This window comes from Chaetodon trifascialis, chromosome 15, assembly GCF_039877785.1.
Source record: "Chaetodon trifascialis isolate fChaTrf1 chromosome 15, fChaTrf1.hap1, whole genome shotgun sequence".
NCBI lineage: Eukaryota > Metazoa > Chordata > Actinopteri > Chaetodontiformes > Chaetodontidae > Chaetodon > Chaetodon trifascialis.
The window spans coordinates 16,891,691-16,919,206 of NC_092070.1; the positions used below are offsets into that span (position 1 = coordinate 16,891,691).

General features: G+C 40.9%; 1 protein-coding gene and 1 long non-coding RNA gene across 2 annotated transcripts; one reads left to right on the forward strand and one right to left on the reverse strand.

The window, feature by feature from the left end:
* LOC139343398 (immunoglobulin lambda-1 light chain-like) lies at positions 1 to 27,427 on the reverse strand. Its single transcript, XM_070981046.1, has 4 exons — positions 27,388 to 27,427; positions 26,971 to 27,295; positions 1,234 to 1,268; positions 1 to 417 (listed from the first exon to the last, which is right to left on the reverse strand). Exons 1-4 carry the CDS (start codon positions 27,425 to 27,427, stop codon positions 92 to 94), a joined length of 726 nt encoding a protein of 241 aa, XP_070837147.1. The 3' UTR covers positions 1 to 91.
* LOC139344173 (uncharacterized) lies at positions 13,491 to 14,704 on the forward strand. The gene is made up of 3 exons (XR_011603135.1): positions 13,491 to 14,044; positions 14,347 to 14,508; positions 14,606 to 14,704. It is a non-coding gene; the product is annotated as an uncharacterized lncRNA (long non-coding RNA).
* Positions 27,428 to 27,516: the final 89 nt, after the last annotated feature.

Consider the following 27,516-nt stretch of genomic DNA (forward strand, 5'->3'; position numbering starts at 1 on the left):
AGACACATCTTTTCTAACATGTCAACCTTGTCATGAGCAAAGAGCACAAAGAGTAAAGAAGCAGCTTTGAAATGCTCATTCTGCTCCTCTGCTATTCTTGAGTGGGACAGTGGGACTTGTTGATGTCTTTCTCTGAAGTCTGGGAGCCCAAAGACACTTTACATGTGTAAACCTTATCCATGTCCCAGTCTGACGTCTGGATGGCCAGAGAGCTGCTGATTCGGAAAGTCTGGTCTGCTTGCTGAACAGCGGTGCTGGTGGAGATCCCGCTGCTCACTGGACTCCCACCAGACAACCAGCTCACATCTGCAAAAGGCACAGACTGACTGGACAGACAGACCAGAGTGGCTTTGTTGGACTGGAGCTCAGCACGGGACGGAGGGAAGACTGTGAGGACAGGAGGAGGGAGGCTGGAGCCTGAAAATACATGAAGGACATTCATCAAATAACTCCAAATCGAATCACTGATACAAAGCATGACAGCAGCAGATTATTGACCTGTTTTCTTCAACAATACAACAGACACAGTGAAGAAGTGAAGAAGCTTTTTAAATGAGTGAAAACATTTTGAAATCATCACCTAAAATATGAGCACTCTTCCTGTTTCAAACAAAGTCTATCAGTTACAAACTGAGAAATATTTGGATTCATTCAGGATCATTTTTATGTTGAACAAATTCATGAAGTCACTTTCTGTGTCTCACAAATGGCACAACAGTAAATCAGTGGTCATTTAGCTGTTTTGCTGTTGTCTGTCTAATCATCGAGAGAAAAACTATGTTCATTTATATGAAAAAACTCCCTAAACTTGGGAAGATTAGTCAGTAAACATGAATAAACTCAATAATTTAGTGTTGATATGACAGAATAAATTACATTTGACAGATTATTTAGCATTTGGTTTTACAATGATACAAAAGTGTCATCAGTCTTGAAAATATAAAATATATTTTTTACAGATTTTGCCGAAATGTTAAAATTGCTCAGCCATCAAAACACTTCAGAGTATTTGTAGATATCATTGAACATATTTTGATCATTAGCAGATCTTTACTTTGTCCTCAAAGACACAGTCTGGCATCAAAGCAGATGAAAAGAAGTCAAAGTGAAATTCACTCAACAACATGTTTGACTTTCTAAACAGTCAGCCTGATATGAATTGATGATTTTGACTGAATTTGACTCAGAAACAGAGAATCTGTCTTGTTTTGTGATCAGTTAAAAAGTACTTACTTGTCACAGTCAGCTTGGTGCCTTGTCCGAATACCACAGTGATTCAGTTTGTACACATGGCCGTACAAAAACCTCCTGACTCTCACTGATGAGGGGAGTGGAACTGAAACATCCTGTTGAGACCAACTTTCACTGTCAACATCTCATTCACTTCATCAGTCTGCTTCTGCTCACAGACACTGCTGGACTTGAGGACTGATTCTCAGTCTTCTGCTGCATCCTTTTGTTTTCACGCTGGACATGTTCAAAGTCCAGATATCATCAGTCAATTCAGTCCAATGCTAATGAGAAACATCATTCAGACAATGCAGCTGAACTTGGTTGGCTGTTATTGACTGCAGGGATGGGATAACAGTCATTTTCTGTTTAACTTGCTGCAGCCAAAAGTCGTCTTCAAACGATCAGATTTAACCAAAGCAGTTGATATAATGTCAGAGACATAATGACTCACAAAAATGGCTCCTGCTGTACTGAACTTATCAGGCTGTGGATTTTGTCCTGTAACAGTGTTCACCCTGTGTTTTGTTGACGTTGTTGGAGACCCACAGACCCACTGCTGTATGTGCAAATATACTCAATATGTTCTTCTTATGACCTCATTAAAACTCAATATGTAGAAAAGTGAAAGATGTTTTGACACATGGTGACATTTCTGATGTTTGAGGTCAATTAAACGTCAGAGAGGTCAAACTCCCTGTTAGACCTCTTATGAACAGACTGTTATAAAACTGCAATAACATGAACTTCTGGAGACTGATTTGATGTTTGGGAGGTGAAATGCTGCATAAAAAGTGCTGACAGCACCAATCACACAGATGGACCTGATTCAAATCCATTGTATTTAATCTGGTTTCACAGACGGAGTCTCTGAGACCACAAACAGAAGTGATTCATCATTTCCACTGATCAATACAGATATTGACCACATATATTTATCCCCAACAGTAAGAACGAAATTCTCTGTTTATCTTTGTTTATCAGTCGTTGGTGTTTTTACTGTATCGTGCAAATGAAAAGAATTAAATGAAAAGCAGAAAACAATAAATGCTGAATTATCTCATCAATTTCACTGTTGAGAGAGATTTGGACAAAATGTTTGTATGACACTGGTTTTTCAAGATCAGATTGATGATGCTGGTTTGTAATTTCTTAAAGTCTCATGTAGAGTAGTTATAGAGAGCATTAGTTCATGTGTCAGAGAGTAAGAAAGCAGAAGTAGTTAGTGAGGAGGTTTTTGTCACAGTGTAAATCACTGTGATACAGCTGCATCAGCAGAGTCGTCCCATGTTTGACAGTAATAGACAGCAGAGTCTCCTGCCTCTGCCCTCTTAATGATGAACTGGTAATCTGTGTTTGATGAGGCTTTAGAGTTGAATCTGTCTGAGGAGAATCCTGTTCCAAAGCTGAGTGAACTGCTCCCGTAGGAAAATCTCAGAACAAACTGAGGAGCTTCACCAGGAACCTGTTTATACCAACGGACAGAATTTCCATCGTATCTCTGAATGTTGCAGCTGAGAACAACCTCTTGTCCTGCAGAAACTGTGTGGACAGCAGGCGTCTGGGTCAGCACGATCACTGCATCGACATCTGTCAACAAACAGAGAAAAATCCATGAGTGAAAGGTTTGTGTGTGAAAATATGAGCTATAAAAGCAATGAGAAGAATATCTTACATGTTAGAGCAGTGATGAGAGTGCAGAGGGTCCCCAGCATGTTGTCAGTGTGTGCTGTAAACGTCCCTTACTGTCCAGCTGAGAGGTGAGCAGGGTTGGAGTGTGAGGAGAAGAGAGACTGAAGCTTATAAAGACACTGAGGAGAGGAGGAGGAAGAGGAGGAGGAGAAGGAGGAGGAGGAGTTTACATCAGTGTTAATATTCTCAGAGGTGGTACAAATGTTCTTCTAAAGGTTTGAGTCAAAAGACAAAGAAAATATGATCACATAAATAAATATAAGATAAGATAAATATGATGTTGTTGGATTTCAGATTGATAGTTTCTCACACTTGTTTATGACAGTATGAGCAGTAAACAGTTTTCAGTAACAATCATGTTTACACACCAGGAATTTGGTTTTCTGTTGCTCTCAAAGTATGTACAAAGAAATAGAGATACAGCTCCGAACAACGCTGAACAAAGGTCAAAATAAACATTTAACTATCCTTACATAGAACGAACAAAACAATCTTTTTACAACCACAATGTTGCCGGTCCGCCAGAACATTTTGTGAGTAAAGAAACTATGAACACAGCACCAGGTGTGAATCCTAATTTATTCTGGATGAGGGAGGAATGTTTTTACTGGTCCACTTCTTCAACAAGTTTTTTATGATTAATATTATTAGTGTAAAAGAATGAATGCAACATACTTATAAATATCTATCTTTGTCAATTCTTGTGGAAAGAAAACAAAATTATTACTAAAACAAATGATTGGACATGGTGGGATGTAGGGTTGGGCGGTACCGTCATTAAAAAAAAAAAAAAAATGCTGCGCATATAGGTCTATAGGGGCCTGCCATGATTGTAGCATCGTCATAACAAAAATGAAGTCCACTCCGTTCAATGTATGTGGTTGAATTTTTACTGGAGGAAAAGGTGACTGTGCAAAAGTACATGCTGAGAATGAACCCGAGCAGTCGTACAGATGTAACACACGCGCTCATTTAGGCGCATCTGAGCAGAGTACCGTTATCTCGTCCAAGCATACGGAGAAACTCCTCTGTTGAAAACACTTTTTCAGCCTTTTTTCTGCTTGCTATTGTCCTCAGCTCTCATAAAAGGACGAAATGCAAATAAAACAGGAAAATAACACTTCAGGCAGCTCACGAGAGTCATCTGCTCATTCATGAGACGGAGCGGTGAAACTAACTGCGTGGTTACGCCGGTCAATAGCTCAGCAACCCGCCCACATTCACCATAGAAACACCAATGACGATCCCCTCACAGATCCCCTCCTGCTGGCCTTAGTATTTCCTCTGTGTGTGTGTGTGTGTGTGTGTGTGTGTGTGTGTGTGTGTGTGTGTGTGTGTGTGTGTGTGTGTGTGTGTGTGTGTGACAGACATGTGTATTGGACATTTGTGAAAATACGGAACAAATCGCGTCCCAACATTTAATTGTCAATTAAAGGACGACTCCGTATTTTACGGGACGGGTGGCAACCCTACCTATAATTGACCTTGAACAGCCAATTATGTGGAGAGATTGCTGCCCCATACAAAATAAAACAAATATAGAACAGAAATATGTCAGCTAAGACGCTACAATGATGATCCGTTAATGTCAAGAAGCACCCAACAAGCCATAGCTTCGATGAGCCATAGACGAACGCAGTTCAATTCGCCTGATCTAATAAGCAATTGATGAAGCACTGAAAAAACACTTTAAAAACCTTCTCATGGTAAATTCTTTAAGCCGAATTACTCAACAGAGCATACTGATTACTTTCTCAGATCGAAACGCGCGGACCGACGCAGACTTTGGAGAAAAAGCGAGATAACTTTAAATTTGTAGATTTTTGACTGCGGTTTGGCGAGCCCCGCAGCGTCCGGACGAAAGCGACTGCCACACTGTCAAAAACAGTTATATTTCTCCGTAGATTTTACAAATAGATCATAAACTATCACTGAGTTTTAGGCATGTTATTCAAATGTGATTTGGGCTTTTAGTCAGAAGGACTATTGCTGTCAAGCTGAGAGAACTCTACCCATTACAACAAAGTAAGAAGAGTTCAAACAACTTCAACTTGAAAAAAGCGCGGAAACTCATTAAAAACCCATGATAATCCATTCAGTTAACTTCAGCAAATACGTATGTGGGCCTTTCAACCAACACGCATGCGCCCGCAATGTGACGTCACGCGCAGTGTTGAACTTTAAATCCGAGCCGACTGCCATCTTTTTACCTCGGAGCCGAGCTGTCCAGTAAGTACATTTAAAATTATTTTAGCTTAGTTAGTTCATCTGTTGGTAATGTGCATTGGTCATCTAATGTCTCTCCACTTCAAATGATATGTCAAGATATTAAACCTGTGATGAATGTTTCATGTTCGTTCTTTTTCGTAAATACTTTAGCATGTAGCGCTAGCTAGCTAGCGCCGCCAGAGTGAAACAGCAAGTTAATGTAGGGTTGAGCCTCATATTCGACTGTAACAAGTATTCGGCACCGACAGTGTACTCTTATAGGAGTGAAACAGTGCGCCACTTGTCTTTATTATTACGGCAAAATGTGTCAACTGTGGGAATATTATACCTGGATCAACCCGCTAATATACGTGACGTTGCCACTTGTACAAGAGGCTTTGCTCGCACTCAAACAACCTGGCACAGGATTGACAAGGCAGCGAAATAACAGAGCAACTTATGTTCCACGAGGAAGAGGAGTTGAAAAACACTGACCTCTGCCGTAGTGTATGGATATTTTTTATGTAGAGTTAGATGCTGTATAAACACGTAGTTAGAGGTGATTGTTTTCATGTGTGCCGTTACACTCTGTATCCATGGCAACGCGTAGCAGTGGGGGTGAACGGCCCACCGGCTGCGTGTGGGTTTTTTGGCCAGTGGGAAAGGAGCCCTATGCCGTTTGAAAGCGGGTCGACCGAGTTTAAATTAAAAAAAAAAAAAAAAAAAAACAACGTGTCAGCCCGGTAACTATGAGCCGCTTCCCCAATGAAATAAGCGGGGTCGATGCGGGTTTTTTAATGCTAGTCGACCCGCTAGAGATCGGCATATAGCTCCTTTCCTATGGACCAAAAAAACCCGGGTCTGATCTCCATCTGGCAGCTGCCACCAGAGAAATAATATACGTAGACGCCTCATTGACTGACGCTTCCTAGGGTGCTTTTCATTGCATTTAATTGTGCCTCCTCGTCTCCTCTCTCCTTCGTCGACCCGGAAGTCGTTTCCCCTCCGCCATGATGAAGGATCTTCCAATTGCTTAAATGCACCTGAAGGAGACGAGGAGCGAGGAGAGAGGAGGCTTCTGAAGGAGATCAGAGTGAGGATACACCGGTGTAGCCTACGCGGAAGTCTTTTATTATTTAAGGGGTGTGTCGTATGTGGCACACGAATGAATCATGGCGGGAGCAGGTCTTCACAAATGTAATCTTGATTCTTGTTTCAACTGTGTCCTTTTAACAATTGTATCTGTCACCAAGAAATTAATGAAAATTCTTGGTATATTACAGTTTTTTAAAGCAAGGCTACAAGGCTGTTGGTTTAATCTACCATACACCCGTCCTCTGTTATGCCTCTAACGGCATATAATTGAAAACTCATCAATAGCAATCAGGAGTAGAACAGTCTGCAGATCTGACCATAATATCACGTTTTACAGCTTTTACAGCTGTGCAAATGTCATCAGTAATTGACGTCGCTTCGGACTGACGCTGTGGAGCGAGGATTTTTCATTTCGGAGTTTCGTTTCCTACGTCCTCACGTCCCTTCCTCGCATCCCTCTTTCATGTCCTCGCTGGGTGGAGCTAAGATGCGAGGAGAGGAAGCGAGGGGAGGAGACGAGGAGACCAATTTATGTAATGAAAAGCACCCCGTTTCGCTCTGTGCACAATATGGCGACCGTTGACCTTTGAACTTGAGTGTGCGGGGCAGTACTTCCGGGCAATACTTCCGGTGCGCGTCCGACAGCAAGAGACAACAGCAACCGAGAACCAGAGATAAGCAGAGAGAAAGTTTTTCACAATGAGTGTTTTTAGGATTAAGGAGAGGCGATGTGCATTTCAGAGGGTGAGAACTCGGCACTTCATTGGCCTGGAAAAGTAAGCTTTAAAATTCCAGATCATTCCAGCGTCTTACACTACCCTGTTAAGCTTGCAACTGGGGCTGGGAAGCTAAATAAAATAAAATAAATAAATAAAATAGGGGCATAGTTGCTCTCTTTACGTTGACTTTGGTTGGCTCTGGTGCTAGCGGAGACCCACCCAAGATGGCGGCGATGCCTGATTATGCTCCAGCACGTAATGAGGCGTCTACGTATATTATGTCTATGGCTGCCACCGCTGTGCGTTGCCATGGATACAAAATGTAATGGTACACACATCACTCATGAGAAGCTCTCTTTTCTCGCTGTCTTGTCAGTGCTGTGCCATGTGGCTTCTGTTTTTACAATGTAATCACTTACCATTCAGATGAGTGACATGGCCAAGTGTGTCCACTTTATAATAAAGTCGTGTTTATTTCATGTTAGGATACATTAAAATCTGAAAGCTTTAAATTGTGAACTGTGCAATTTTTCAGAGACTTGTGGTGATGCACAGTATTTTGCACATCTAAAAATACACATACACAATAAGGAAACTGAACTTAGTGTGTTTTGTGCTGATAATGGTTGTCTTTCTTTCTTTCTTTCTTTCTTTCTTTCTTTCTTTCTTTCTTTCTTTCTTTCTTTCTTTCTTTCTTTCTTTCTTTCTTTCTTTCTGTACAGGGTTACTTCACTTCAGTGTAGGCTGTGCTGTTTGGGGCAACTGCCCCTCAATGAGGTGGTCCTGCAAGTGTTTCCCCTCGCTGAACCAACGCACACTAATTGCCCATTATATGTCCACCGTGTTTTCATTTTCTTACTTATTTCTATTGCTCTGTTTGGAGGAACACTAATCCATGTGATGTTCTAGAGAAATTGTCAAGAGAGTGGACATTTCAGTAATGTTTGAATGTTTTCATTTTCAACATTTTGAGCAAGTTTCTCAGATACGTTTTTTTTGTTTGTTTTTATGACTCTTTGCAATTTGGGGGGGAGAGGAGGATGACAGCCAAGCTGTCCTCCATGACAAACAATGACTCCCACCCACTCCAACACACACTCACTGCACTGAGGAGCTCCATCAGTGATAGGATGCTACATCCAAAGTGTGTGAAGGAGCGGTATCGCAGGTCATTCCTTCCTGCAGCTGTCAGACTACACAACAAGAACTGCTGAAAGTAATTTTTTGATAATTTATCTGTAAATCATCTGTAAATTACCTGTGCAGTAATCTGGGCAAAAACTAGTGCAATAATCTGTGCATTTATCTGTAAATCATTTGTAAATGATCTGTACAATAATCTGGGCAATAGCTGGTGCAATAGTCTGCAATTCATCCTGTACCTAACAGTCCGCAAATACAATTTATAATTTGATAATGCTTATTTTTATATAATGCTTATTTTTATTACAATCTTTTGTATATACTTGCTGTTTTTTACCTAATTCTATCTTTTACTGGTGCTGCTGTACATTGGAATTTCCCCTTGCGGGACAAATACACTGTAAAACCTAACAGTACATGTTAATAAAAGAAAAGAGTTACAGTAACTCAAACTTTGAAAAAAGTCACGGTAACTCATTCACATAAATTTAACCAACTCAAAAGTGAAATATTGACGTAATAACTCGGTTGCTTTAAGTGAACTTAACGTTTTGGAGCATTCAAGTGTTGGTGATGCAACTCTGTTCATTCTCCCAACTCATTTTGATTAAGTTAACACCATTAGGGTTATAAAGAAATTTAAGTCCTGTCAATAATCATCTTTGCCTTGTACCATAACTATGTTAACCAATAAAGAATTCACGTAGAGCGACCAGTTAAAACATTTATTTGGTGATTTCTGTACATAATAGCCAACACAGCACTGCTCTTCTTCACTTTTAATTCAGAAAAAAATACTGCCACAGTCATCATTCCATCAAACATTTACCTCCTGAATGGAATTCAACCAGCAGTAAACGCGCAGTGCAGATACGTTATTCCACTCATTTTCCTCCCTTGGGATGACACTGGTCGGAATGGTCCGGACCGGCCGGACGATAGGTTCAACAGACTCTGCTGCTGCTGCTGGGGACCACCCACAGTGGCTCTACAATTCTTTCAAAACGTTGAAGTAAGTTTCCCAATTAGTGCTATCTGGATAAACTGGCTCACAGACTTGGGTCTAAACAGCGTCTTTCTCGCATGAAAAATATTAAAACTCTCACTGTATAAAGTGACACATTCACAGTTCTACAGAATTATGCTTTACTACTATTGCTGTCTGGTTGCTGTCAAATGGCAATAGCGATGCTAATTCGTTAGCCCGTCTATGGCGTTTTACATTATATGTTAGCATTGAGCTAGCGGAGTTTGTGCTGAGTGATAGCAACTATAGTGGCAGTGTGTGTAGGTTGTCTCTATGACGCTGTCTTTTTCCACACTTGAAGCAGTCAAACTATGTGTGTTTAAGACGGCACCTGGATAACTCCGCCATCAACTGCGTCAGCCTATTTTTTTATGTATGTTTTGAACCGACGCCGCGGACCCTGGGACCGAAGCCTGATTGGATATCTGGCGGCGTAATCAGAGGAAGTGGCGCTAACGACTGCGGCTGCACTGCTCTCCTCTCAGCCCCACCTGAGCTCTGCTTCTCACCAGGTAACTTCACTTTCTTGCGATATATTTCTTATTTGGTACGTTTGTTGAGCAAGCTCTTTGTTTGTCAGGCTGTTTGACTTAAGTATATGCGTATGCGCTGGTGTGCGGGTTATTAGCATTTCAAACTTTATGCAGAGTCCTAGCCATAGCCTAGCTTGATTAAAAAAAAATAACCGTCGTGATTTTTTGAAACCTGTTGAAGAACGACGGCTGCCGAGTGCCAGTGTACAGCATATGTTAGTTGTATGTATATATGTGTGTTAGTTTCCAGGGCTTCCATGTAGGAACGTTATTGTAACGTTAATGTAAGAACCCTGAAATTGATTAAGCAGAGCCCAGACTCCATTTGGCGCTTCAGTGAGGGAGAAAAAAAGAAAAAAACAGACAACTTAGTTCTACAGTGGACAGAAAAAACGAGTTTACCCATACTCAGCCAACTTCAAGATAGATTGTTTGCTTTAAATATGTGGAAATGTAAGCTGTGTTCGTTTTCCAGCTGCTCTAAAATACAGTTACTGAGACATTACAGACTCAACCATGGCCAATTTTCGACGGTTTCACCTCTACCTTGCCTGTACACCAGTTGCATGTGTACATTTAGTACTTTCAATTCACTCAAAGTCCATTTGTCCCGAAGTCATTCAGCTAGAAGAGTGGTAGGTGGTGATAGTCCTGATTTGATGACTGATCGAGCATTTCATTGCCCTGTTTGTGAATTTAAACAGCCATTTGTTGAGAGGGAAATGTACATTCATCTAAGGGGACATTTAAGGAAAAAGGAAATGGTACCTTGTCCATTTACGGCTTGTAAGTTTAAAACAAATGTTTACTCCACATACAATGCACACAAATGCAGAGAGCATCAAAATGCATCAGACTATGATGTAGCAGTTGTAGTGCAAAGTGTTCCAGATGTTTCCCATAGTGACCTGGAACGTGACTCTGTGGAGCAATCACATGATGATGGTGGTGATGATGATGCTGCCCCAGTAACAGGTATCAGCACTGAGGGATTAGCAGAGCAGTTACAGTACAATCTGGCTGCTTTCTTTTTGAAAATGCAAACAATTCTTCATGTATCACAGATGGCAATACAGGAAATTATTGACCACATTGATGAGTTGTTTTCACTGTCAGAACCAATCGTCAGAGAAGCTGTGATCAAAATACTGAAAAAACATGACTGCACTTTCACTGACTCACTTGTAAGTGAGATTGTCCAGGCAGTTTCAGAGAGCAATGTTCTACACAAATCTATTACCTCTGAGGGACCGCTGTCAACAGCTAAGAGGAGAAAATCTTACGTTGAGGAAAATTCCATATGTTAAGCCTGTTGAATACCTAATTGAGTCATCACAGCACACCTACATGTATGTGCCTGTTCTTACATCCTTACAGCAGTTGTTGCAAAAACGTGATGTACATGAAAAAGTGAAAGAAAGCACACCACATGTGCCTGGACAGTACTTTTCCCATTGTGATGGCTCCCACTATCGGGAAAATCAGCTTCTTTCAGATGAGGGTGATAAATTATCAATAATTCTCTATGTTGATGATTTCGAAATTGCAAACCCTCTCGGAACGTCAAAAAAAATTCACAAAGTATGTGGTGTGTACTGGACATTGGCTAATATACCAGCTAAGTATCGCTCAGTCCTCCATTCTACCCAGCTGGCTCTTTTGTGCAACTCAAATGATGTACGACAGTTTGGATATCAAAAGGTTTTTGCACCCCTCTTGGCTGACCTCAAAACACTTGAAGAAGTGGGTGTCTACATTGAAACATTTGGTGACTGTCTCAAAGGCACAGTCTACTCTGTTGTGGCCGATAACCTTGCAGCCCATGGGCTAGCTGGTTTTAATGAGAGTTTCAGGTCAACCTATTTCTGCAGATTCTGCCTTGCCACCCAGACAGAAATGCAGAACTCGGATGCAGTGACTGGTGGATTTGAAATGAGAAGAAAAGATTCCCATGATTATCTGGTTCAAGAATTACAGACAAATGAAACTGAGGACAATTATGGTGTAAAACGGAGTTGCGTTCTGTCTGACCATCTCTCCTTCTTCCATCCCATTACAGGATTTCCGCCAGATGTCCTCCACGATTTGTTTGAAGGAGTGGTCCCCGTGGAGCTGGCACACTGCTTGAAAGGTTTGATTTCAAAAAAATATTTCACGTTGGAGGAGCTGAATAAAGCAATTCTCTGTTTTCCCTACCAGCATTCTGATAAGGTTGACCGTCCTCACCCAGTTCCTCAAAATTTTGCTTCTCGGGGAACAATTGGTGGAAATGGGCACGAGAACCATACTCTTCTTAGACTGTTACCTGTTCTCATTGGCTTCAGAGTGCCAGAAGGGGACAAAATATGGGAGGTCCTAATGGAACTAAAAGATATCGTTGAGCTTGCTGTTTGTCATAGTTTCACAGATGATACAATTCAGTACATGGCCAGCAAGATTTTAGATCACAGGCAACTCCTTCAGGAAGTGTTCCCCAACTTAAGATTGCGACCAAAGCATCATTACATCGAACACTATCCTTTTCTCATAAAGTGCTTTGGCCCTCTTGTGCATCTCTGGGCAATGAGATTTGAGGGGAAGCACAAGGTTTTTAAGAAAATAGTTCGTGACACCAACAACTACAAAAATGTATTAAAAACCTTGGCAGAGAGACACCAAAACATGATGGCCTTCTACCTGTCATCACAGAGATTTTTCAAGCCACCAGTACAGACTTCAAACGTGCAATCCATATTTATTGAGTCATTGCCTATTGATACACACCCAGTACTGTCAAGCATCACAGACGGCAGCAGTGTATATGGCACAAAACAGGCAACCATTCAAGGCACAACCTTTGTTGTAGGCATGTTTGTATGTAGTGGGTCACATGCTGCCTTGCCCAAGTTTGAAGAGATCAGAAACATATTGCTTATTGGAAGTGACATCTTCTTTCTGTTGAAAGACTATGAGACATGGTATGTTCAGCATTTGCGGTTGTATGAGCTAACAGATGATAAAAGCAAAAGCCATTCTGTGAAATCTCTGAGTCAGCTAACTGATCAAATGCCACATATTGCATACAAAGTTTCAGGCAGGCTGATTCTAATAACTAAACACTTCATTCCAGTGACTGAATGAAAGAGCAACACTGATGATCTTTGGACCCTCACCCTTCTATGAAGAGAAGTTCACCCGTGACAGAGTGAGTAAAGGTGATGTCTACTGTGAGCCACAATTATAGGCTCATATTCTTTGTATGCATCCTAAAAGTAAGAAAATTATTAGCTGGACTACATGTGTGTTTAACTTGCTGTACAACATAAAAAGAATGTCCTCAGTGAATATACCCATATGTGTAAGTAGTTTAGCCACTAGTGGAAACAAGAGCATTGACATATTTTTTCTTCTTCTCTTTGTATGTTTCAGGCTTCCCCAACACTGGAGAAATGGAAGCAAGTGATGTTCTCAAACTTAGGGTCATTCTTGATGATGTCAATGCTGAGAGGCTCATTCTGCCCTCCCGTCCTGAAACTGTAAATGCCCTCATATTTGAGGTGAAAGATAAGTTGAATCTGGCCTTTGACTTTCGCCTCCAGTTTCAAGACCCAGAGTTTGACAATGCCCTTTGCAATTTAGTTAACATGGAGGATTTACCTGCAAAGGCAACTGTTAAGATAGTTCGAGTTATTGAGTCAGATCTGAGTTCAACTAGCACAGATGACACTGTGTTACTGTCTGATAATACAGACTCACCAGAACGGCTTTGCCGTTGGCCAGCTACCTTTGTTGTTCCAAGTTTCTCGTATGAGGTTGAGTATACTCTAAAAGAGGGCAACTCTACCTTTATGCAAGAGGGAAAAACTGTCAGGTTGACCAGGGATCAAAAGCACAACATACTGGATGTAATGGCTGCTGAAATATATAAGCACAAAGCGTATCCTAGTACCAAACAGATTGGGTTGGCTGCAGAAGCTCTCGTGAGCAAACACCCGTGTTTGAAAGAAACTGGATCAGAAAGAGGCTATGAGGGCTGGCAGAACAGTTTGCGATTTAAGATGGGAAACTACAGAACGAAACTGAGCAGAGCTGGCATAAAGGATGTGGCTGTGAATGCAGGAAAGCGTAGCAGGACAAACCCTGAGGGTGCAGCATCCAGGGCCAGAATTAAAAGACCCAGAAGAGGAGAAATTAACTTCCTTCCCAACTATCCCCATGGAGAAACAACGCAGTCACTTGAGACCCAAAGGCTGGCAGTTGTCGAGCAGTTCAAGAAGTCCTCGATGGAAAGAGACATGATATCCATCCACCAACATATGCAACGCACCTTTGCACTCAGGCGTGAAGAAATAATCAATTCAGCTCCCCCAGTTGCTGTACTAAAGGAAAGATGGCCTGCACTGTTTTGTGAAGCACAAGTGAGTTAAAAAAAGTAGTTCTATTTGTTATGTTATGTTGTTTTGTCTGAATATCATTTGTTGTTGTTTTTTCTTGTCTATACACAACATCCATTGCACATCTGCCCGTTTTGGGAGCAGGATCCCTGTCTCTCACTGAGATCCTCCTCTGATTGGTCATGAGAGTTTTTCTTCTGTCAATGTGAGGATCAAAGGGCAGAGGATGTTGTAATGATGCTGTGTGAAGAGCATTGAGACAAACTCTCTTTAAAATGGGATATATAAATAAACTTGTCTTGCCATGTCTTTTGTTTTTCATGCAGCTCTACAGTGAATTCCATAGGATCACAAATCTGAATCTGCCATCTACATTCTATGCTGCACTTGACAAGTATACACCTCAGCTGCTACAGCTCTACAAAAAGAGGAAGACTGGCAGTTTTGGACAGAAGATGGAAGCTGTTATGATGGCATTTGAAGAACAGGTTTTTGTTTTTTTTAATTATTTCATGCATTATGTTATTGAATGTTGAAAGAGCAAACACTAACATTTCCTATGCATTTCCTGTCTTTATGCAACAGGACAAAAATGACATCTGTGCAGCTCGAACAGCAGCCCTGGTCGGCCTACCACACTATTTAAAGGAGGATTCATCAGACGTGTTCAGAACATGCAAGGTGTGTTCTTGACATCCAAGCATGCAAGGGTCACTTTCCTTTTTTAATATGTGGTTCAAATTAAGTCTCATCATGCGCAAGATTAATTTAACAGATTGGTTTACTTTCCGGAACTCCACTCACAGGATACAGTTGGGGGAAAGTCACTGTTGATTCACAAGACTGATTATGGGGATGTCATAGATTCATGTCAAAAGAAACCATCCCTTTAACAAATTTGATTTGTAAAATTGTACAGTACATGACACATCCCTTTCTCTGTTTTCAGGAAGAGCTGGAAGCCGCCCAGGAGGGAGCATTGGCTCTGGTGGCAGTAGTGGACGAGGAGGAGGTGCTTCAAGTTCCCTTTCAAACACAGCAAGTGTTGATTGTTCTTGAAGACATGGTGGTCATGGCACATAGATCCTGGACAGATGCACTGGTGCTTTTGTTTGCATTGGTGTATGCACTGCATTTGCAGTACCCAGAGAAGCTCAGTGGCTTCTTCGAGTTCATCCAGGTCATCCTCCTTGACCTAGATGATGGCAGGAGGCAGCTCAGGCCTAAACTACTTGCCTTAAAAAATGAGCTAGAGTAAAGTGCCAAAGGAAGGCTGTAGTTGTTTGTAAATGGTAATACAACAAAATAACTTGTTGCTGCCAGTTGATTTATATTGTTTGCACAGAAATGGTTGTGTATGGTTAATAATTGTATTATGCATATGGTGTTACCACTGTTCAGGTAATATGATACTGGTGTATGCACTCAATTTGAAGTACAGTACCTGGAGAAGCTCAAGTTCATTCATGTTATCCTCCTAGACTGTATTATGGCAGGAAGCAGCTCAGGCCTTAACAACTGGCCTTAAAAATGAGCTGGAATAAAGTCCTAGATCAGTGGTTCTCAAGTCCAGTCCTCAAGACCCCCTGTCCTGCATGTTTTAGATGTTTTCCTGCTGCAACACACCTGATTCAAATGATCAGCTTGTTATCAAGCTCTGTAGTGGCTTGATAACAAGCTGATCATTTGAATCTGCTGGCTCTGAATTTATTTTGTCTGGACATTCATATTTGTATGGTGTCATTTCTGTTAAGACGAGCCTGTACTGTGACCTCAGAGAGGCAGCTCTGTTTTGATTGTGGTTATTTAGTAACTAAATAAATCTTGATTGTGACGCACATTCTGAGTTTGCATTGTGTTAATTGAACAAATTGTATTGATTCCCTCAAATGAACTGAGTTGTCAGAACTAGAATGTAATAGTTAATGTGGTGAGGGTAAACAAAGTAGCTCAACTTAAAGGGTAACATTTAATTGCATGAGAGCCATTTAAGTTTTGTTATTTGATCCTGATCAATTCAGTTAACACATTTTAAAGTTGTTTATTGAACTGTTACATATAAGTATAAAGTACTTATTAGTTTTAAGTTCATTAACTGAGTGGAATGATAATTTTAACTTAATTTACCCAAGTTACCATGACAATGAATGTTTGATTTCATATAACTTAAACAGCTCAACTACAGAAAAATATTTGATTTAAGTTAGTAAACTTAAATGGTTCAAGGCAATCGGTTTCCTCAAATGGTTTGAGTTCAACTAACTTATCGGGTTTTACAGTGTAAAGGTATGTTGAATTGAATTGAACTGAATTTACTGCAGCAACTCTGAACATTCACTCAGAAAGGACTCTGTTGAACTGGGAGAGTTATTGCTTTTCCCCAAAGGAAGGCTCTTCTTTTTATGTATTATATTATTATTATTATTTATGTGTGGGACAATGTAATTTCACTCTGTGAGCAGTCCCAAGCAAAAGTGTGTCAGAGGGTGTAAGGGCTATTTTTTTAATATGTCGCAAAGAAGGTCTTTTTTGATGTCTCGACATCCATTGACACTTATTTTGAGGCAAGGCTGCTTGAAGTTGGACTTGTTGGGGGTTAAATAAAGGTCCTTATTGAATTGTCTGTTCAGCTATTTTTTCTTGGGTTAATATTTAGTTTGTCTAATTCTCATGGAGATTCTTTGTAGATATTATTTTGCTTAAAATTTTGAAATCTAGCAATTTCTGTAAACTCAAGTAACTTGGCAAAAAATTATGAGAAAAAATAATAATGTTGCCCTAACTTGATAAAATAAGTTCGACCAACATCTTTTTTAGTTCTCTTAAGTAATGTTTTCCTGTCCACATTACTTGATACAGAAAGTTGAGTCAACAAATCGCAAGTTGTATCAATTATGTATTCCATGTTGAGCCAACTTGATTCACAGTTGTAGGAACTTGATAAAATAAATTCAACCAACATCTCAAAGTTATCTCAAATAATATTTTTAAGTTCAACTTACTTGCTACAGGAAGTTGAGTCAACAGACTGTATGTTGCATGAACTCATGTTTTGAAGTGTAAAAAAACTTGACTCGATAAGTTGACTCAAATTAACTCCGTCAAAGCAACAAGATGACTTGACATAGTTAAGTCGGGTCACCTAATCTTTTTTTTTTTTTTACAGTGCATGCTTCCCGTGATATTATTTCCTCCGCATTTATCCCATCCTCGGCCTGTCGATCCTCCGCGGCAGACCAGGAGCGGTGGGCTGCCAGCTGCCAGCCGACGCCGGCGCCCGAGGACCAGTTCTCCTTCGGTGCTTCGGTTCTCCTTCCTTTGGTGATCTTCTTGCATGTTTTTAGTGGGAGTTATTTAAAGAGGAAACCTTAGGTTCATGCAAACTCCACACAGAACATGCAAACTCCACACAGAAAGGCCCCCTTTTTTCCTCGAGCAGCAGGCACCGAAGGCGTGGTGGAGGACACGCCACCAGCGCCCACAGCGGGATTCCGGGGGCCTTCTAGCTGTGAGGCGACAAGTGTGACCACTTGCGCAACCGTGCTACCCTACAAATAAGTGTCTGACATTATTATGGAAAGAATCCATACAGAGATACTTCTTTGTTGATGAGTAAGATCTGTTTTGCTTAAGCAGAAACAGCTGTTGTAGCGCTGTTTCTGCGCCACCAGACTCCATTCAAAAAAACAGTAATTCTAGCATTTTTAAAAAAACTTCTTCAAATGCATCAAAAACAAAATAAAACTCGACAAAAACCTTCTTGGATCACCTTTTTAATGTTTCGGCAACAATTACTAACTCTGGATTGGTTGAAATAAACTTTCAATTCACCGAATGGGGAGAGGAGCGAGAGAGCTGGCTGACGTCAGAAAAGCAGCGGGGAAACAGCACATTGAGTCGGAATGTTTAATATTTTGTGTGTTTACCTTTTGTCATGTTTCACTCATGTTTAGAACAATCCTGCAGAAAATGGGATTGACAAAAAATGATTGACAGGTGCTGATGGGTTTTTTATTTATTTTTTTTCTGTTTGATTACGTTCTGTGTTAGATTTAAATTGTTAATTAAAAATATTGTGTTCTAAATTTAATTTTTTATAACCTCGTTACATTATTTATTCCATTTCTTATTTACAGTATAAGTAAACTTTTAAACTACTTTTCAGTGACAACACAATTATCTTATTTTTTCTGTAGGGTAGTTACAGAGAGCATTAGTTCATGTGTCAGAGAGTCAGAAAGCAGAAGTAGTTAGTGAGGAGGTTTTTGTCACAGTGTAAATCACTGTGATACGTCCTCTTTAGCAGAGCTGTCATATGTGTGACAGTAATAGACTGCTGAGTCTCCCTCCTCCACATTGTTGATGATCAAACGATAATCTGATTTTGACTGATGAGTAGATGTGAACTTTGGAGACGAGAAACCAGAGCCATAGCTGGGAGAACTATCGCTGTGATAAAAATAAAGTATAAACTGAGGAACTCCTCCTGGAATCTGTTTATACCAACTAGCAGCATAGTTAGTCACAGTGCCCAGGTTACAGTCCATGGTGGCTGTCTCTCCTGTCCTCAGCGTCACAACAGGAGGCTTCTGTGTCACCACCGTCACACCACTCACACCTGGAAACAACAAGATGACATGAAGTCAAGAGAAACACACAGACTGATGAATCCAACATGAGCTGAAAGCTGCAGTAAGTCAGCCTCCTTACATGTTAGAGCAGTGATGAGAGTGCAGAGGGTCCCCAGCATGTTGTCAGTGTGTGCTGTAAACGTCCCTTACTGTCCAGCTGAGAGGTGAGCAGGGTTGGAGTGTGAGGAGAAGAGAGACTGAAGCTTATAAAGACACTGAGGAGAGGAGGAGGAGGAGGAGGAGGAGGAGGAGGAGGAGGAGGAGGAGGAGGAGTGTTAATATTCTCAGGAGTTGTACAAATGTTCTTTTTAAGGTGCTGTTTGAGTCAAAACACCAAAAAAAATATGATTACATGATAAATATGATGTTGCTGGATTTCAGATTGATGGTTTCTCACAGTTGTTTATTACAGTATGTGCAGTAAACAGTGTTCAGTCACAATGATGTTTACACACACAAGGAATTTGGTTTTCTGTTGCTCTTAGTGTACGTACACAGAAATATACAGATGTCACAGGGCAGAAGTGATTTTATTGTGATTATTTGAAAATTATAGATTACATGCATGTTTTTAATAATTTTGTGTATGTTTTATACTTTAATTTGATGTGTTTTAACTGTTGTATTTATTATTTTATTGTATGCTTTTAAGGTACGTGTAAAAAGCATCCGTTTTCAAAGATAACATCGTGCACACATTTTCAAAAATGTTGTTGTTTACATGAAACCGAACAAATACGCAGTCGAGCAGCATCATAACTATGCCAAACCTGTGGGCGCGAGTGTAAACATAGCTCGCTCACATGATGTTAAGTATTTTCAGTCGCATGTTGTGACGTTTCGGAACCTAAAACGCTGTTTAACCCTGTTCACACGGCAACAGAGTTTTTAAAAATGATCGTTTTCCATGAAAAATACTCTTTTTGCGTATAAACGAGAGGCCAAGACAATGAAAACATATGCGTTTTCCCGACGTGTAAACGGGGTCTAAGTAATGGTGTAGAATCACTTCGGCCCTTGACTGTTGCTTGAGGTAAGATCACCTACACCTGTGGAGTTGATTGCTGGCACAGTTAGCCAATCACAAGAGGAGTGCGTGCAGAGGAGTGCGTGCAGAGGAGTGCGTGCAGAGGAGTGCGTGCAGAGGAGTGCGTGCAGAGGAGTGCGTGCAGAGGAGTGCGTGCAGAGGAGTGCGTGCAGAGGAGTGCGTGCAGAGGAGGGACAGAGGGAGCACAGGAAGTGGCAGGAGACGCCAGGAAGAGACGGGAAAAAGAGGCAACCACCAACTGGCAGTCAGGGAAATCCAGAGTGTCCTGACGCGACACACACGCAGTGGCAGATCGAGGAGCTCTGCCTCCAGTGTGAATATCCTTAACGGCTTGTAGCACCACTCTGGTGAACGAGAACGGTGTGATGTTTGATTAAGTTTGTACACGATACTGCAAAGAGTTTCATGCGTATCAGGTGGACGGCCCCCGGCATGTGAAGCTGGAGGAAGAGAGCCAGCGCAGCCAAGCAGGAGAAACAGGAGTGCCACGGTGGAGCTATACAGGCACAGGCCGCACACCGCCATCGCTGCCCTCCTCATGGACAGCTGTGTGGCTTTTGGCCTTTTAGCCCTCAGTCTTAAGATTTGGTCTTTTAGCCTTTTAACTGTGTATTTTAATGTTTTAGCTGAGATAACAATAAATGATTCATCTCAGTCTGTCCATCATGTCCTCCTTGATCACAGTCAGAGTTGCTCTCACCCTCAATAAATGATCATAAAAACCTGCTAAACTACAATAGATTTATCTCACTCTCTTTTTAATCATCAATTCCACACCCAAACCACCATCAGGGCTGGTTTTTACACATACAGCTCAGAACAAAGACAACAAAGCTGAACAAAGATCAACATAAACGTTTAACTACATGTAAATAGAACAAACAAAATGTTCTTCTTAAAACCACAATGCTGCTGCTCCACCAGACCCCTGGAACATTTAGTGAGTAAAGAAAATATAGGGTGAATCCTGACTTGTAAAGAAAGAGGAAAAAACCTAATTTATTTTGTATGAAAGTGGAATGTTTTTACTGGTTCACTTCTTCAATAAGTTTAATATTAATATTAATATTATTATTATTATTATTGTAAATGAATGAATGCAACATACTTAAATATGTATTTTCATCAATTCTTCTGGAAAGAAAACCAAATTATTTAAATGTTTGAAAACAAATGATTGGACATGGTGAGATGTTACACTGAGCTTGTTTGGTGGCTCTATTATCAGTGGACATGTGTCAGAGAGTCAGAAAGCAGAAGTAGTTAGTGAGGAGGTTTTTGTCACAGTGTAAATCACTGTGATACGAACTCTTTAGCAGAGTTGTCCCATGTTTGACAGTAATAGACAGCAGAGTCTCCTGCCTCTGTCCTCTTAATGATGAACTGGTAATCTGTGTTTGATGAGGCTTTAGAGTTGAATCTGTCTGAGGAGAATCCTGTTCCAAAGCTGGGTGAACTGCTGCTGTAGTAAAAACCCAGAACATATTGAGGAGCTTCACCAGGAACCTGTTTGTACCAATAGACAGAATATCCATCATCTCTCTGAATGTTGCAGTTGAGAACAACCTCTTGTCCTGGAGAAACTGTGTGAACAGCAGGCGTCTGGGTCAGCACTTTCGCTGCATCAACATCTGTCAACAAACAGAGAAAAATCCATGAGTGAAAGGTTTGTGTGTGAAAATATGAGCTATAAAATCAATGAGAAGAATATCTTACATGTTAGAGCAGTGATGAGAGTGCAGAGGGTCCCCAGCATGTTGTCAGTGTGTGCTGTAAACGTCCCTTACTGTCCAGCTGAGAGGTGAGCAGGGTTGGAGTGTGAGGAGAAGAGAGACTGAAGCTTATAAAGACACTGAGGAGAGGAGAAGAGGAGGAGGAGGAGGAGGAGGAGGAGGAGGAGGAGGAGGAGGAGGAGGAGGAGGAGGAGGAGGAGTTTACATCAGTGTTGATATTCTCAGGGGTGGTACAAATGTTCTTTTTAAGGTGATGTTTGAACAATTAACATGAAACAATGTCAGTTCAAAGGAGGAGGACAAATAGTGCTGGAATAAGTATTGAATAATTAACAGGTTGCTTTATAACCATGATGTGACAATATGCATGAATACATGTGTTTTTGCAGCATGCTCAGGTTTGTATTGAATATGTATTTGTGAGAAAAATGTCTGTTGAAACTCTGAAATCTTTCATTTAGAATTCAGGTTCTGTGGATGTTTAGTGTTTCAGGGTTATTGTACAGTGATTGTTTCTGACACCATGTGACTGATTTGACTCTTCATCAGTGATGGTCTGTGGGAAGAAACTGTTCTTGTGTCTGGTTGTTTTGGTGTACAGAGCTCTGTAGCGCCTACCAGAGGACAGACGTGGGGACAAGTTGTGTCCACTTTGTAAATGCAGGTTCAACAGTTTGTATATAAATGTAAATAACAACATCCAAATGTCTTTTAATGAAAATTGCAAACAGTTTAAAATCCATATTGTTGTGAACTCATGAAGTTCAGTTATTCCTGGTGTTTCCTGTGTTTTCTCCCTGACCTCGTGTCTCCTGTGCTCCCCTCTTTGTTTCTCTGTGTTTGTCTGTGGATGTGTTGTGGTCGTAGCTCTCCTCTGCTCCTCACTTCCTGATTGCTGTTCAGCAGACACACCTGCTCCAAGCCGCTCACCTGCAGCCCGTCAACTCATCAACCCTGCACAACATCAACCCTGGTTCTTCAGCCACTCGTCTCCAGATCCTTCAGTTTGCTAAAGCTGCGGCCAAGTCAAGCTCTAGTTCTGTGATTGCTCGTGTTGTTTGTATCTGTGATTAATCCTGTGTTAATCTGTGTTCAGGTTCACTCATTCTCTGTGATTTCTGTCTGTCTGTCCTGCTCAGCATCTCACCAGTCCACTCTCCAGCCAACAGCTCAGCTCTCTGTGCCTGCTGTGCTTCTCCCTGCTCTGCTGTTCAGCTCTGCTCTGTCCACTGTCTGCCAGCCATTCACTCACCTGACACACTGCACCGTAAACTCCATCTTAGCTCACCATCAATCCATCTCACCTTTCCCAATTCCTACGTAAACTGTGTTGAACCATCATCAGTATTTGTCTGAGTGTTGCTTTCATTATTCATGTTGGTGGAGTGTTTTTAATGGTGCATTGCTTCAATGCGTTTTTGTTTTGTATTTCATTGTAAAAGTATGAAGGCAAAAATACTCAAATATGTACATTAATCAATTCTTGTGGAAAAAAAATAAGAGCATCTAAATGGTTGAATAAAACTTATCGCACATGGTGAGATGTTACACTGAGCCTGATTGTGGCTCTATTATCAGTAGACATGTGTCAGAGAGTCAGAAAGCAGAAGTAGTTAGTGAGGAGGTTTTTGTCACAGTGTAAATCACTGTGATACCTCCTCCTTAGCAGAGCTGTCATATGTTTGACAGTAGTAGACTGCTGAGTCTCCCTCCTCCACATTGTTGATGATCAAACGATAATCTGATTGTGACTGATGAGTGGATGTGAACTTTGGAGACGAGAAACCAGAGCCATAGGTGGGAGAACTAAAGCTGTGATAAAAATATAAAACAAACTGAGGAGCTCCTCCTGGAATCTGTTTGTACCAACTAGCAACACTGGTAGTCACAGTGCCCAGGTTACAGTCCATGGTGGCTGTCTCTCCTGTCCTCAGCGTCACAACAGGAGGCTTCTGTGTCACCACCGTCACACCACTCACACCTGGAAACAACAAGATGACATGAAGTCGCGAGAAACACACAGACTGATGAATCCAACATGAGCTCAAAGCTGCAGTAAGTCAGCCTCCTTACATGTTAGAGCAGTGATGAGAGTGCAGAGGGTCCCCAGCATGTTGTCAGTGTGTGCTGTAAACGTCCCTTACTGTCCAGCTGAGAGGTGAGCAGGGTTGGAGTGTGAGGAGAAGAGAGACTGAAGCTTATAAAGACACTGAGGAGGAGGAGGAGGAGAGGAGGAGGAGGAGGAGGAGAGGAGGAGGAGGAGGAGGAGTTTACATCAGTGTTAATATTCTCAGGGGTGGTTCTCAGGGATGGTTTTTCACACTTGCTTTTTACACTATGAGCAGTAAACAGTGTTCAGTAACAATCAAAATCAGATTTAATGGCCAAGTATGTTTACACACACTAGGAATTTGGTTTTCCGTTGCTCTCAGTGTACGTATACAAAAATAGACAAACAGCTCAGAGCAAAGCTGACTAGAGGTCAACATAAACATTTAACTTTACATACATGCAAGAGAGAAAATTATGTAAAACAACAATGAACATCAAAAAATTTCTGGAGAACAAATAGTGCTGAATAAGTATTTCACGATTAAAGTAATAGGTTACTTTTCACCATGAAGAGATTATATGCATGCATACATGTGTATATCCAGCATGCTGATGACTCGTGACTGCTCTCCCAAATATGACTCCATTTATATGATCAAGATATTATGGACGGCATGAAACTGATGAGCCTCATCAGCAGAGATGATGGGACAAGACACAGAGGGAGGAGGAGCAGCTGGCACTGCGACATCAAGAAAACAACATCGCTAAGACGTTCTTCTTCTTCTTCTTCTTCTTCTTCTTCTTCCATTATTATTATTATTATTATTATTATTATTATTATTATTATTATTATTATTATTATTATTATTATTATTATTGCCCTTCTCAAACGATCATTCACTGTTCTCAGGCATGGTTTCTTTGTTGACATTGTCAGGGGCTGTCAATGAAGATATCAGCTGTTCTCATCAGATCCTCACATCCAGTCTTTACACATCTTCACTTTCATCATTTCATCAGCATCATCTGCCATCAACAGTGTCTGGACTCCATGGGGCGATTCATCTTGCTGCTGCTCAGATCGATGTGTGTAAATTGCTTGTAACTGAGATCTGTGAAATATTTTTACATTATTATTGTTTTCAAATCAATGTTGCTGATGCGCTTCACCTGCAAACATTTGATCAATGAAGAAAATATGAACACCACAAAAGAGCTGAAGTCTGACTTGTAAAACCTTGGGACACTGCTGTTGCTGGCATTAAATTCTAAATGAGGATGTCATGATCAGACCACAATGAAATTTCTCTGTTTCAACATTTCATATTTTGTGTTATTTTCAATAAAATGTGGGATTTTGAATATTCATCACGTTCTGCTTCTATACATGTTTCACACAGTGACCCAACATTTTTTTTGAAACTGCACAGTGAGTTTGTTTGAGTCTATTGTCAGTTGAAATGTGCGAGAGACTCAAAAAGCAGAAGTTTTCATTGAGGAGGTTTTTGTCACAGTGTAAATCACTGTGATACAGCTGCAGAAGCAGAGCTGTCCCATGTAGCACAGTAATAGACAGCAGAGTCTCCTGCCTCTGCCCTCTTAATGATGAACTGGTAATCTGTGTTTGATGAGGCTTTAGAGTTGAATCTGTCTGAGGAGAATCCTGTTCCAAAGCTGGGTGAACTGCTCCCGTAGGAAAATCTCAGAACATACTGAGGAGCTTCACCAGGAACCTGTTTATACCAACTGACATAATATCCATCATATCTCTGAATGTTGCAGTTGAGAACAACCTCTTGTCCTGGAGAAACTGTGTGGACAGCAGGCGTCTGGGTCAGCACTTTCGCTGCATCAACATCTGTCAACAAACAGAGAAAAATCCATGAGTGAAAGGTTTGTGTGTGAAAATATGAGCTATAAAAGCAATGAGAAGAATATCTTACATGTTAGAGCAGTGATGAGAGTGCAGAGGGTCCCCAGCATGTTGTCAGTGTGTGCTGTAAACGTCCCTTACTGTCCAGCTGAGAGGTGAGCAGGGTTGGAGTGTGAGGAGAAGAGAGACTGAAGCTTATAAAGACACTGAGGAGAGGAGGAGGAGGAGGAGGAGGAGGAGGAGGAGGAGGAGTTTATATTAGTGTTAATATTCTCAGAGATGATACAAATGTTCTTTTTAAGGTGCTGTTTGAATCAAAATATGATCACATAATAAATATGGTGTTGCTGGATTTCAGATTGAGGGTTTCTCACAGTTGTTTATTACAGTATGAGCAGTAAACAGTGTTCAGTAACAATCAGAATCGGCTTCAATGGCCAAGTATGTTTCGACACACAAAGAATTTGGTTTTCTGTTGCCCTCAATGTACGTACAGAAATAGACATACAGCTCAGAACAAAGCTGAACAACGGTCAACATAAACATTTAACTATGTGTAAATAGAACAAACAAAACAATCTTTTCAAATCACAATGTTGGCAGTCCACCTGACCTCCAGATCATTTGTTGAATAAAGAACATTTAAACACAGCACCAGGTGTGAATCCTGACCTGTAAAGAAAAACAAAACAAAACAAAACAAAACAAAACAAAACAAAACAAAACAAAACAAAACAAAACAAAACAAAAACTAATTTATTCTGCATGAAAGTGGAGTGTTTTTACTGGTTCACTTCTCCAATCAGTTTATTAATAATAATATTATTACTGTAAAATAATAAATGCAACATACTTGAATATATACCTTTGTCAATTCTGGGGGAAAAAACAATAAAATTATTCTAATTTTCTAAAACAAATGATTGTGTTATGGTGTGTGATTATGATTTTTCTTTTCTTAGTTGTCTGTGTGTTTTTTCTCCCTCTGTGTCTGCAGTGGAGGTGTGGCCTGGCAGTGCTGTGGGCAGACGACGCACCTGAGGCTGACTCCACTAATTTCCACTGCATTTAAGCAGCGTAGCGGCATCATCCCGCTGCCAGATTATCTCGTGTCTCGCCTTGACTTTCCAGCCATTTCGTCTTTGTGCTCATAGTAACCTTGGATTTAGTTTGTTCATAGTCGCCTGTGTGCGTATCTCGCTTTGGTTTTCTGTGTGTGTATCTCATTGTGGTTTCATTAGGTAGTTCATCTGCAGAGTCGTCTGCTGTCCTACCCGCTCGCCACGGAGTAGTAGAAATTATGTTTAAGGTTGAATTTATGTTTTTCTTGGATTTAGGGTCTTTTTAGTCGTATTTGGTGGTTATTGTTTGGTTGTAATAAACCGTTTGTGTTTTTGAACAGCTCCCTTGTTTCTCGTGCTGTTTTGTTTCTGCCTCTTGGGTCCAAATTAAAATAACTTTGATTTACTAAACATAACAAATTGTACATGATTGGATGTTACACTGAGCTTGTTTGGTGGCTCAATTATCAGTGGACATGTGTCAGAGAGTCAAAAAGCAGAAGTAGTTAGTGAGGAGGTTTTTGTCACAGTCTAAATCACTGTGATACCCACTCTTTAGCAGAGTTGTCCCATGTAGCACAGTGATAGACTGCTGAGTCTCCCTCCTCCACATTGTTGATGATCAAACGATAATCTGATTTTGACTGATGAGTAGATGTGAACTTTGGAGACGAGAAACCAGAACCATAGGTGGGAGAACTGTTGGGGTGATAAAAAAATAAAACAAACTGAGTAACTCCTCCTGGAATCTGTTTGTACCAGCGAGCAGCATTGTTAGTCACAGCGCCCAGGTTACAGTCCATGGTGGCTGTCTCTCCTGTCCTCAGCGCCACAACAGGAGGCTTCTGTGTCACCACCGTCACACCACTCACACCTGGAAACAACAAGATGACATGAAGTCAAGAGAAACACACAGACTGATGAATCCAACATGAGCTGAAAGCTGCAGTAAGTCAGCCTCCTTACATGTTAGAGCAGTGATGAGAGTGCAGAGGGTCCCCAGCATGTTGTCAGTGTGTGCTGAGAATGGCCTTGGAACTTGGAAAGTGAGCTTCCTGCTGACAGATTGGAGGGTTTGGAGGATGAGGAGAGGAG

Bases quoted from the DNA above. Each gene is read 5' to 3' on its own strand.
- LOC139343398 (XM_070981046.1), bottom strand. From the start codon at position 27,427: ATGCTGGGGACCCTCTGCACTCTCATCACTGCTCTAACAT. The intron at 27,296-27,387 runs GTAAGGAGGCTG...TGTTGTTTCCAG, and splicing joins TCTCATCACTGCTCTAACAT to GTGTGAGTGGTGTGACGGTG. The intron at 418-1,233 runs GTAAGTACTTTT...ATGTATTTTCAG, and splicing joins CACCAAGCTGACTGTGACAA to GCTCCAGCCTCCCTCCTCCT.